The sequence below is a fragment of the Sardina pilchardus genome, chromosome 7 (genome assembly GCF_963854185.1).
Source record: "Sardina pilchardus chromosome 7, fSarPil1.1, whole genome shotgun sequence".
Classification (NCBI taxonomy): domain Eukaryota; kingdom Metazoa; phylum Chordata; class Actinopteri; order Clupeiformes; family Clupeidae; genus Sardina; species Sardina pilchardus.
Window position 1 is genome coordinate 27016136 of NC_085000.1, and position 13368 is coordinate 27029503.

At 43.1% G+C, this 13368-nt stretch overlaps 1 protein-coding gene across 1 annotated transcript in view; it reads right to left on the reverse strand.

Moving 5' to 3' along the window:
• The window catches only part of LOC134088108 (metabotropic glutamate receptor 4-like), a 130180-nt gene that overhangs the window by 33205 nt on the left and 83607 nt on the right, over nucleotides 1-13368 (reverse strand). Inside the window, exon 3 of the mRNA XM_062542036.1 lies at nucleotides 4521-4656. Within this exon, the coding sequence (XP_062398020.1) occupies nucleotides 4521-4656 (136 nt within the window). The remainder of the gene's footprint in view (nucleotides 1-4520; nucleotides 4657-13368) is intronic.

The following is a 13368-nucleotide window of genomic DNA, read 5'->3' on the forward strand; positions in this document are numbered from 1 at the left end:
GTGTGTCTTTCTGTGTGGGATAGAGGGAGGTGTAGACTGTAAGGGAGGGTTTGTATGTGTATGTGGGTGTCTGTGTGAGGGGGAGCTTGTGTGTGTGTGTGTGTGTGTGTGTGTGTGTGTGTGTGTGTGTGTGTGTGTGTGTGAGTGTGTGTGTGTGTGTGTCAGACAGAGACAGACAGAGAGAGAGAGAGAGAGAGAGAGCGCAAAAGAGTGTCTGTAAGCGTGTATGTGTGTGTGTGTGTGTGTGTGTGTGTGAAAGACAGACAGAGAGAGAGTGCGAGAGAGAGAGAGAGCCTGTGTGTGTCTAACTGTGCGTGTGTGTGAACAGAAGTACTAATGAAGAGGCATCAGCAGCAGCAGCAGCAGCAGCAGGGCGAGAGAGAGACAGATTATAGCCGGGCAAAAGTCCCCCCGCTGCTCCAAGAGTTCCCGCATCTCATTACCCCTTCTGCTCCCACACAGACTGACCAGCAGCAAAAATCAAGTGCACACACATAAACACACACACAGACACAGACACACACACACATACGCACAGAAAATAAACACACACATGCGCACACGCGCACACACACATACACACACACACACACACACACACACACACACACACACACACACACACACACACACACACACACACACACACACACACGCACACACACACACACACACACACACACACACACACACACACACACACACACAAACACGTATGCAGAGAAAATAAACACACACACACACACACACACACACACACACACACACACACACACACACACACACACACACACACCACATTCAGTCGACCTGACTCCCCAAGGGACCCCAGGGTCGACTAGGCAGATGGAGGCCTGGCCACCTCACCTACTCTATTTACCTGTCCTCCCAAACACATGTGGGGTCCTGCACAGTCCAACCAGTTCAATTTGACCACAGGAGCGCTTTTGCATAAGTCACGGGGTAAACACTGTCGTCTTGATTTACTCTGCAGCCCAGCTCACTTCCCTACCCTGACCAACTATTCTGTTCTGAGGATAATTGTTTTGAAAATTCCTTCCCTTCTCTTAAGCAGTGCTTTACCTCTTCTCCAAATTTAATACATGCATCAATTACGGATTTGTCCGTTGGATGAAATTTTTGCACCCCCTAAGTGGTGAATGTTGTGACCACCTGTTGGTATTAATTCCACTTTCTCAAGAGTTATGCACAGTTTAATTTGGTTTTGTTATCAGTTCACACAGTTTGTAATGAAGAAGACCAGTAGAAGTAGAATGCCGGGGAAAAAAAAACACTTGACTGCATAATTTTAATATCCATCTGAAGAGTCTGTTTGTGATAGAAGGGGCAACATTACAACATTAACATTTATACAGCTAGCCTTTTATCCTACTGAACAAACCTCAGAAGCAGACCTTGGAGTCATTGTTATGCTGTAAATCTAGTCAATATGATTAAGTGCAAGATCATGTCAAGCGGTGAATAGTAAGTGTGAGTTACATAAAGGATTTAAATAAAGGTAGTCTACTACTTGGGTACTGTATGTTACTGTAGGGTGTTAGACATTATGGGGCAGATGGTGATCTTGAAACAGATGAGTCTTGAAGAGATCCTTGAAGATAGAGAGGGATGCTCAGTGCAATAGTGTTTTGTAGTTTGCTTCAACAATGGAAAACCACAAAGGAGAACAGTCTAGAATGAGATGAGTCTTCTGTGCAGGGATGGCAATAGCAGCCAATGTTCCCTGGAGAAACACAGTGGCCAAAGACTGTAAGATTGAGTTCAAGTGGATCATAGGTTGTGAAGTGGAGGTCAACGAACAGCATAGTGATATGCCCTTTTGGGTTGATAGAAAGCCAGATATGCCATCTGGACCATCTGTAAGGGCTTCACACCAGACACCCACCAGAGGGGCATTGTAGCAGTTGAGGTGAAAGATATCCATGGCCTGGACCTGAGTTGAGTGGCATATTTATTGAAGTTTTGGTTATGTTGTATAGTACAGTATATGGCAAAGTGGCATGACTGAGGGATAGACATAACTTGGTCAGCCGGCGGTCATGACACCCACATTTCTTGCACTCTTGGTTAGGATGAGTAATTAAGAGGTTATTTTTTATGCAGACATTACGATGGATAGATTGATTGGTCGGGATTTTAGATGTTTTACAGGAGTTTCAGATGAGGGTGGTGTTTCTTCATAAATGTGCATATGTCTGTGAGGCATTCTGAGATCCATGTCAAAAGTGTGGGATATTCTGGTGGGAATAACAAGTAAACAGTAAGTGGGTATTGTCTGCATAACAGTTAGTGTATGAGAAGCCATACAAGCAGATAATCGGACCCATGGAGGTGGTGTATATTTTAAAGAAAAGCAGACCCAGCGCCACCAGGCCTTGGGGAACCCCTGTAGAGTGGAGATGGGATGTGGACATTTGTCACTGGCTATGCTACTTTGAAAGAATACAGAGAAGAACAGTGATTCAAACAGGATTCAAACCAAGAATGCGTTTTGCCTGCATTTCCCCATGTCAGGGCGAACAGATAGCGGGGAGCAGTGGTTTACTGTACCACCTCAAAGGCTGCTGTGCTGATAGGTTCCGCAAGATAAGACGTGAAGAATGAGCTGCAGCTCTAGCTGTCCTCAGGGTTTCTGTCACAAACAACAGGGCTATCTCACTGGAGTGGTCCCTCCCGATTAAAGCCTTGCTGATTTAGATCGACGAGGTCGTTCTGTAAGAGCAACGGTGAGAGTGTTGGAAAACCGCCCCTTGGAACCGCCCCATTAAGACAGGAAGTAACAAGGTAGCAAAGTAACAAATAACAGCCGATAACTGTTAATTTGAATCGAGTGAAGGCTTTTATCCTAATACTAATCTTAATCCCAATTTTGTTATGCTACGACAAGGGTGACACAAATGTGTAGGCCTATCCACTGTTTTCAAGTGCATCCATATTACATTTCACCTATTTATATTTGAATAATAATGTGCATGCTGAACATCCTACAGCTAAGGTCAATAATTGTCATCCATCTGGTGTGTCCTTGGCATAAAAACCTGTTTACCATTTCAAATTACAGTGTACTGGGATATCTAAACTGTGATATCTTGAATGCGCTCTGACTTCCATGTCAGACACCTTAGCAGGGATTATTAGCTATATTAATGATGCTCAGGCCTGATACTGAGGTGACTGACGATGACATTACATTGGCACAACATTCTCCCAAGTTTGCTATATAAAAGCATATGTTTTCGGCACTTTACTTCATGTTTTACTTGTTGCAAAAACACTGCCCATGCTTCAGCGAGGCTGCCTTGCAATAAAAGGATTAGGCCCAACTTGATTTAGATGCTGAATGTGTTGAAACACTTGGGAGATGAGTCAGCCTAAGTCCTGCATCTCGCAAAACGCCTTCCATGTGTTTCTCAACACTGCCATAAGAGCAATATGGTGATTTAGTATACGTTATAAAATCGAATGGCTGGCACATACCGTTTGCACTGAAAACAACAGCTGGCACTCTGATTTTTGAGACATACTTAAAGAACTGTTTGGCCATTCCTTACACAAGGAAAACACTGCCAAAATGCACTGCTATTTTCCCTAGATGTGCCCAAGCATATTAATTAATACTATGATGGTTACTTTATGCAAATAATGAATGACCTAGTCCAATTTGGAATAGTAATTATAGTCTATTCCATCAGATCTCAGACAGACATGCAAGCCTTACTGGTGCCCCTGAACATGGTAAGAAGTTGTTTACAAAGAAAATAAAAAAAAGTTTAATTACATTATTTTGACATCCTGTGTTTTTAGGTGGTTGGTTATTTCATAAATATTCAAACATTTGGCAGTAAACTTACCTGAACGCTCAATTATTTGCCACTAGACAACAAACAACATGAGTCAACTGCCATGAGTCAACAAACCCCTAATTACAACGGGACACCAACCAGGGCCATGACTGAACACAAACCTCAACTGCAGCACTTGCATCCTAGTTGGCACCTTCTGCTATTAACAAAACAAAATGGGACCAAAAGGTCCTATGAATCTGATGTCTATTCCCATACACTTTTTTGGCAAATTCAATTAATTGCTGCTCACAGATATTCACTGGTGTTTGTAAATAATCCTGGCTCTGTTAAATGGACACAAGCACAATGGCACTGGCCAGGCCATAAACAATCCAAGCCCATCAGCAATGAGTTTCAGGAGCACAGAGGTCCTTGAACCGAAATCACTGGATATTTGATTCGCCAATTTTGAGATTATAAAATAGCTGAAACTTTTCAAATGTTGAGTTCAAAAACAACAAGACAGTAAAACAATGAGATGAAGCTTTAATGCTGTGGATATTCTTCTAGAAAACACATCTCGCATCTTATATCTAACTTGTATCTTTTTATGGTGGAATTTAGTAGTTCCATAAACAAAAACTCCAGTTTGCAATAAAAATGAGTTAAGATTGTTATCACAGTCTAATTCAAAGGCAAAAATACTTCTCTTACCTAATATCATCTTCGCTTGCGAATAAAACAACCACCCGAGCATTGGGGTTGTCCCTGAGTCTGTTTATGATTTTATCGAACTCTGCCAGTTTGGGCTCCCGAGGAATCTTCACCGACTGGGCGATGCACACTCCTCCTGCAATATAAGGTTACAGAGATTGGATTTTAGACTTGAGACTGAATGGAAACATCCAACCATTTCTTTGAATGAGCTTTACAGAACATTGCCTTTAATTTCCCATTGCTGAATGAGAAATACTTGTCACAACCAAGTTCACAGATGAGATATTTCCATATCAATGCTATTTATTTAGCAATGATGTCTGCAAAAACGTAACACTAAGACCTAATTTTCAACTCTGAAATGTATCACAGCTCAACAGCCTCTCTTGCAGGGTCAGGTCCAACAGAATGTGACCATTTAACAAGGAAGGTGATTTTCTTTAAACCCAACCTAATCCCACACCACTATATCTCCCCCCACATTTTATGGATGTCTGGGCAGAAGATTAAAATTGTGCAGGTGTAATAATTCAGGGCATGAGGAATGCCTGGTATTACGGAAATCCTTTGAGGAGGCACATGGGGGCAGATTTTCGATGCAAGGAGTGTCTGGACAATTTATGGCACTGTCAATAAGACAGCAGAGGCCATGCAACAACTTCCAGCAGTGAAACTGGCAAGAATTGAAACAGTTGATGACATTTCCGAATAGACATTTTACCTTTGTGTATGTGCGTGTGTGTGCAGGGCACCCAGGTGTGTGTGTATACCTATATGTGTGTGTGTGTGTGTGTGTGTGTGTGTGTGTGTGTGCGTGCGTGTGTGCGTGCGAGCGTGTGTATTAGCTCATTGCGCAAGGCGAAGCACATTCGACTCATTCCTCGGACCCTTCTCTCGTCTCCTACACCAGATTAACTCATGTGGTGCTCACTGAGCATTTGAAGTGGGGTCCAGCATTTCGTGAAAAGCCAGAGCCAGCCCTCTGAGCCTTATTAAGGGTGACTGTATTGAGAGGAGTTAAGTGTATAGTGGGGGTTCAACATTAGTTTCACATCAGGCCTGGAAGAGGTAGGCAAATTGGATACATTCGCAAAATTTAAAGCAACACAAGGGCAAGACCAAGAGAGGCAGAGGTACCTAAAGAGGAGTTTTCGCTTGAAGGGAAATAGTGGTTAGTGTTTTTCCTATTTGGTTCCATATGGCCAACACAAAGAACACATACTCTTATGTGCAGTATGTATTGTATGCATGTGCATTACATATATTTTTTATTTTATTGCTGTTATCATCTGATTAACATGGTTGCATTGCATAGGGTGCAATCAGAGAGAGAGTCAGTTCATAAGGTCAACATACTGTATGTCCCAGTAGTGCTGAAGTGGTTTGTCTCAAAAGGAAGTATGCTTTGAGAACACTGATAAATATGACAAAAACATTTCTCATTTCTGTCAACAAATAATGCACAACATAACTATTCAGGATAATAAATATGCTCAATTACCACTGAATATATTTTGAAACATACAGTGCATATAATGAACCCACAACAACAACAAAAATGTATTCAGCAAAGCCTTCAAATCCATACACACTCTGAATATTCAGCTTTTTACTCATTGGCTGGAGAAGCCTTGGCCATGGCCGAGGCATCTGATATGGAAAAAAAAAAGAAAAAAAAACGCAGCGAAGCTTTCTAATCCCCTCTGAAACATTTCAAGAGAATTGTTTTGTCTTCCTGCCAAAATGCCACGGAGCAAATTGCATGCTAATGAAGGCCTGTCTCTCCAGCTCCTGCACAAAGGCGAACCGCGGCGCAATCAATGTCCAAATAATACCCTCTGGTTTGGTCCACGGCTGCCGGGGGCAACGCGATGGATCACAAAACAAAGTGCCAATAGAGTCCTGAAAGTAATAGGCTGGGAGGGGGGGGGGGGGGGGAGGGCTCGGGGGTAGGAGAGTGGGAGACAGGGTGGGTGATGGTGGGGTGGTGTTTGTGTGTGTGTGTGTGTGGGGGGGGGGGGGGGGGGGGGGGCAGCGAGGTAGCAAATGGTTTAGAGAGGGTGGCCTGGTCAATGGTCATAGTGGGGTGACTTGGGAGTGAAGTTCTCTGGCCTAACCTCTTGAATGAGCTTTTGCATTTTACTGAGTGAAAAATTGCAGACGCTCTCTATCACTCTCTGTCTAAGTACTGTGTGTGTGTGTGCGCGAGTGTGTGTGTGTGTGTGTGTGTGTGTGTGTGTGTGTGTGTGTGTGTGTGTGTGTGTGTGTGTGTGTGTGTGTGTGTGTGTGTGTGCGTGTGCGTATGTATGTGCAGTATGTGTGTGTGTGTGTGTGTGTGTGTATGTGTGTTTGTGTGTATGTATCTCTTTGTCTGTGTGTTCAGGTGACTGGAAATTACAATCATTTATGTTTGCAGTGGTGAAGTAATGAGATACTTTCCTTCACTTTTGCTGCCATGGTTCCTTTTTATACTGCTCTCTATTTCATGACTGCATTTATTTACATGAAAAATGGACTGACTCTCTCTTGACTTTGAGGACAACAGAAGTTCTCGCTTTCCCTTTCTCTTTCTCTCTATCTATCTGTCCCTCACTCTATCTCCCCCTTCCTTTCTTTCTCTCTCTCTATCTGTCCCCCTCTCTCTCTAATTTGTCACGGTGAGTTCACAGTATACCCACCGGCGAGCGAAACTTCCAAGAACAGCCTGCAGAGGACCTAATCAGCATTTCATTTCTAATCATGCACACTTGAGTGCATTATCATAACGACGGCTTTCTCTTCTCGCGGGGATCCATTGATTGGGGGCAGTGTGGAGGGAATGGACAAACTGGCTTCACAGACACAAACCACAATTTCAACGTCCCTCAGAATGCTAAAGCGTTTTTCACATGCCTGCATGAGATTAAAGAAGTCACATAAGACTCTCTACATTCTGTTCTCATATAATACTGTATATCGACAACTTTTGAGAATATGCTCTTTTTAAAATCATTATTATGCAATGAAAACGCATCATACACAGAGAGCATGTATGGACGAGAGTGGAAAAAATAATAGCTCTTCAAAAGAGGCTCTTTAAAGGCAGTGGCAATATTCATTCAGAGGTTTATAAGTGGTTGCCTTGGCCTTGTTGACATATAGTCTAGGAAAGCTATGCAATGGAATAAGACTATCCAACATTGCTAAAAGTTTATATCTGGGGATACTCATTGCTGTAATATCATTTTTTTTTCAATAATAATAAATGGACAAAATATGAGTTCCAGAACTGTTGAATCATTGGACAGTCCCAAAACATGTGTTTGTTTTATTGAGGCTACAATATGAATGTTTCATAATATAATTATTCTTGAACAACTTTCACATTACCGGTAATGTGAGGTTGCATTTCAAGAAGTTCCTTTAGTTTACTTAATGAGGACACCACTGTCAGAGAAATGTAGCGCTTGCGTAGCTGCAGCGTAGTTCTGCCGGGTATACTTAATACGTCATTCATTCATTACCTTCGACCAATCACCAGGCTACATTGGCTTTATTAATGACTCTGCCCAGGCACATGCCTTGTTGCTTTCAGGTGCCGATTTTCGATGTTCCCACCCTCCCTCCCTAATCACCACCAGGTTGGTCCTCGTCCAATTGTCCAGGGGGTAGGCTTCGCCCCTGCTTCTCGTTCCGGCAGGATTTGCCAGGGTCCGCACACTCAGTGACCTGGACCTAGGACGGGGCCTACGCCAAAGACTCTCTTGTTGCTCATTTCTATTCTGATTAAAATCTTTGTTAACTTCAGTTATGTCTCTGAGTATTCCTGGCTGAACTGTGGCATAGTTAGTATATCCAGAGAGGGTTAAAGCGGAGCAATGAAGGATGTTTGGTATATCCTACAGTAAGTGTGTCACTGAATAGAAAATCAGAAGCTCAAATAATGTGGTGTCATCACAAGTAAAAATGATTCCGGGAGGCAGCTGAAAGGCTATTGGCTGTTGTAGTAGGAACTTTCCACTGTTTACGGATGGATGGATAGCTCCCTTAGAGCACATCCGATATCACTGCAGAGGAGACCATGTGTTTATTGTTTATGGATAGGAGGGCTTTTTGGCCATTTTGACATTGCCGCTAGATAAACAGTCAAAAATCCCCCGAGCACAACAATGCAATATTTTGGATTGAATCTGAAATGCTTGGGACCAACAATGTTTACTGCCTTGGACAAAATATAAGAGAGCACTTTCAATGACTCGACTGCAGTCTCTCTGCAGAGAATTGCAGCTTCACTCACTGTGAGATTTGTTCGAGGATGTATCACAGAAGTTTGAAGGTTGTTATCTGTCTTCTATTTACACTTATTCTACCATTACTGTACATTCTATTGTTGTGATGTACAAATATTCATAAGTGATTAAATGATATCACACTGTCAACAGTCCTGACAAACAATATGATTTTCATGCTGATCTAGCTAAGCAAATATAGCCTATCCAGGTCAGTTATCTCCTCACGTAAAGCAAATGTTGAAGCTTATTTGAGGCAGAGGAGATAGATATCCAATTGGACACAGAGCCTTCACAACACTTCTAATTGTTCATTTCTGCACTGGTGGTGCTGAAAGAATGTCTATCTGCAAAATAAAATTATTGGGAGAGGCATATCTCTAACAACTGAGATTCCACATTCAAGGATGCGCCCTTGTGTTCACTAAGTCACTAAATACGATTGTAACACCAACCAGAGCTTCCAGTAAGAGACTGTTTTTTAAAAGATTTTTATTAACGACTGCACTCTTCTCGCCCACTGTCTTATTTAGACTAATGGAACCCAAGTGTGCCGTCTGTGGGAGCTAATCTAACCATTTCTCAACAAAATGCCAATACAGCTCCTTAATATTTAGATGCTTAATGCATTGCTTTCATTACCCTCTGTGTCCAGTGAGTAGTCAAAAGTAGCTGCAGACCCATTCAGCCGCTTAAATCCATAGTGTGTAACTCTTCCTCACTATACTGGAATTCCCATTTGTTAGCTAATAAGGCACGCTACTCACCATGATCAAGCATTAAGAGGAAGTACATCTCATTATTAGCAAATGAATATCCTAAGAATATCTCTGGATTTCTTTGATTGTACTTTCATGTACAGTACTAAAGGTGTATCTACCAGCCATGGTACAGTAAATAAAATATGAAACCAATCAGGTCTCTCATTTAAAGCTCTTTCATTTCATACAGTAGCATTTCATTCAGAATTGCGTCCGTGCCTGCTGGCCACCCAAAGTAGTGTCCCTGGCCCCTGCAGGGCTCTGAGAATTCCCATTATCTCTTGGCATCTGTTGCTGGGGACTCGGACTAAGTGCGTCACCAGTGCTGACAGCTTGCTCCGGCGACGAGACACTCACGACTGAGACCACACGCCTCCTGCCTGGCATGTCCTACTGAGCGTACTCGATTATTAGGTCACAGGCAGAGGGTTTCGTCTCAGACCTTTCCGCAACAAACAAGTGTGTCATTGCCAAGTTTGTTTACCCATCAGGAAGGACTGTCTGTGAAGCAGAGCTTAACAAGAACAGAGCTGCGCCGACGACCACCCACTCTCACCCTTTCCCAGACGCCTGAAAAGAAGGCCTCACAACAACTGACACAAGCGCCCACTGGTTTTAGCCTCCTTGCTAGCACTGCCAGCCTCCTGTGCCTTGAGGCTGTAGGTACTGCAGGAGCCCTGTGCTGAAATCTAATGTGTCACGGCCCACACAACTAGCACGGCGCGGCTGTGCATACAGTGTCTGAGTGGCGGGTTGAAGCGTGAAGGTGAGTTGTTCTTTTTGATGGCTAGGCAAGTGCACTTCACTCGTTAATACTGCAATTTGTTTTTTTATCGATCTAATTATGATTCTGCCTCATTATGCATTTCCTGCAGTTCTTCATTTATGTGAGGTAATAATCTGGCTGCAATGAGTGCCTTCCGGAAACCGGTGCTTTTGCAGTGAAAAAAAAAAAAGCAATCCTAGATTTCATTTAGCTGCAGGTCTAGTTTTAATTAGACAGCACAGCTTGAGTATATCTCCGCTCATTGTTATTCACTATCTCTGCCGATCGACCAGGTTGACTTTCCATTCAAAGGTAATGACAATCTGTCAGTCAGTTAGAAAGAATAAATCGGAGATAGGCATGGGAGCTAATGATTCCTCCTGCTCTGTGCTGTTTTGGGGGATATCTAGCTATTCTAGTCACACAGTTTAAAAAGGATAAATTCTAATCATCATCATTGCTATGATCCATAGCCACTATTCACAGGAAAGTGAATATGTGCCACTCCTTTTTGGGGGCAAGTCTATTATAATTTGAATCAATTTCCTGTCATATTTTGTCAGAGTTAAGACGAACCTGTCCCAAGGCTATGGGGAAAGTCAAAGCATTTTAGCCATAATGAAATACATCTGATTCACAAAGTATGTCGAAATCTAATTTCCACGCAACCAATGATCCTCCTCTATTTCAAATACTGCCAGAACCCCCCGTCCCCCTCCCATCCACCCCTTCCTAAATGCAATAACAGCTCTCTTCCACCAGCTGGGAGGGCCCCACACCACTCACAATCCACTTGCAGAGAAGCTGCGCAACAATCTGCACAGCAATTAACGACCCGTGGGGGAAACATTCGTGCCATAAAAATTAAATACAACCCACTCACAGGGGTTGATTGCTTTTTTTTAATCTTCTGGGATGGGCACGAGGAACATATGTGGGATCTTACTGTCTAATATCATTTCCCAGAGCGCCTTTACACACGCAATGTGTCGCTCCAGACTGTATGATTTATTTCCTTATAAAATACCCGCAAGTGACATTTAGATAGCGAAAGGTATTGGGAGTTACAGTAATGGACCCATTTTTGCTCCTATGACCAATACCACATATGTCTCTCTCTCTGTATGCAACATAAGCTTAATCATACAGTAAAATCTACAAACGCTAAGAAATGTGAATTTCACTGAACTGGTGTGCTATTTCTCTATTCCAAGACCCGTACATGCTTCTTGCTACAGTATATGTTGACGGAGAGACAAAATCGCACGCCACGCTCACTGAGATAAGCGTGAAAAAGAATATCCGGGCGCTCTCCTGTCGCAGATCTCCGTGCGGAGGGGTGCGATCCCAGATACCTGGCTAATCTGCATGTATCAGCAGGAGGCCGTGCTCCCCGGGCTGTGCTGGGATAATGTGTTTGATGGAACGCGGGCGCTTCGCATCGCATGTGACCGCCTCGCACGTGAGCTCCAAGGCCTCTGTCACAGTGGCACAGCAGTGCGACCACAAATACCACCTCCCCTGACACGAAGCCAACAGTCTCAGCCCCAGCCTGGCGAGCTCCATAGTTACATTCTTGATGGAGAGCAAGCCTCCTGTACCGAAAGGCCAATAACAACAACAAAAAAAAGCCTGTGCTGTGATTGCTCGTACACCAGCCAGCATCTACTGCGTCGATCATCAATCATTTCTTCTCAGAGTTGATCAAAATTATAGCGAAGCTTTGTCGAATGTGCAGATACACTCTGGTGCCCCGAACAAAGCGAGGAGGAGGTAAAAACAAGACCATGCTGCAACTCAACCACTGGCTCAGAAGCCGCTGATGATACACAGCAACCTGGCAAGCGTCGATGATTTAGAACTTGTACCGGTGCTTGGAAGCATTTAGTTAGCCTGCAGCAATGACACCTCTTTAATGCAAAAGAGGAAACCTTGCCTCACCCTCTCATTTCATGGTTGTTCAACATTAGCCCGGCAATTTCCATGGTAATTCTTTTTAAACCAGCGTGTCCATAATAAGCAATAGGATTCAAACACTGTATTGTAGGACCACTGGACCGGAGAAAAATATCTGACAAACTACATTTGTGACTTTGCACTCTTTAAAATCTACGTATATTACAAGATAATCTACATGTGCTATGTATATATTGCGGGTATTGTATCACATATCATGCATGCTTTCCTTTCCTTTCCTTATTCTGATCCTTTGTTGTTCTCACTGCACCAGTGTTTCTTTAGGAAAATATTAATATAACACAAAGAAACCTCCAGACAAATCTTAGCTTAGATCTGACTGTTGTTATGGCATTTCGCTGAGCAGGAACATATGCATGTGCAGTGAGTCCAATTACAACAAATTGCTTCAAATTGCTGCTGGGAGCAGTTTTTTTTTTTTTTCTGGAATTTTAGCAACACTGAAACACAAACTGGTCCGTCCCTAAGCGGATTTACCGTTTTACACACACCACAGAAATGATGGATAAAGCACATGTTTGTGTTGACATGTCCTGCACTCCCCCCCTGCACTCTCAACTGGCCGACAGTCCCACAGCCACATCAGCAACCCCACTGATAATTTGACCGTAAGCAGTCTTTAGCTCCCCCGGGGGAGACCAACCTTGCCCACCAGACATGGCAAAGAAAAAGGGCAGGTGACAGAGTACACTATTTACCCCCATTAATCTCTCCTCTGACATCTCGCACACTCAAAAAGGCTTTGTGTTGATTGTGGAACGCAACTACTCTTATTTTAGAAAATATATATTTTTTGTACAGCTTTCACTGCGACCATAATCCACAAGGACAGTTATTACACCAATGGGCAAAAGGAACTGAAAAAAATGCCATTAGAAACAAGGACAGGCTAAGCAATACAGAGTTCCATGTCTCCACCTCTGAGAAAAGTCCGACTGCTCTGACAGCAGTGTATTACTCATCGAGGGTAGAGCTGCCAAGATCTCTGAGCTATGTTTTTTTTTGTCATTACAGCCATAGGCACCTGAAGGAGTGGATAAAGCATGCATACAAACCAAACCATACAACACAAT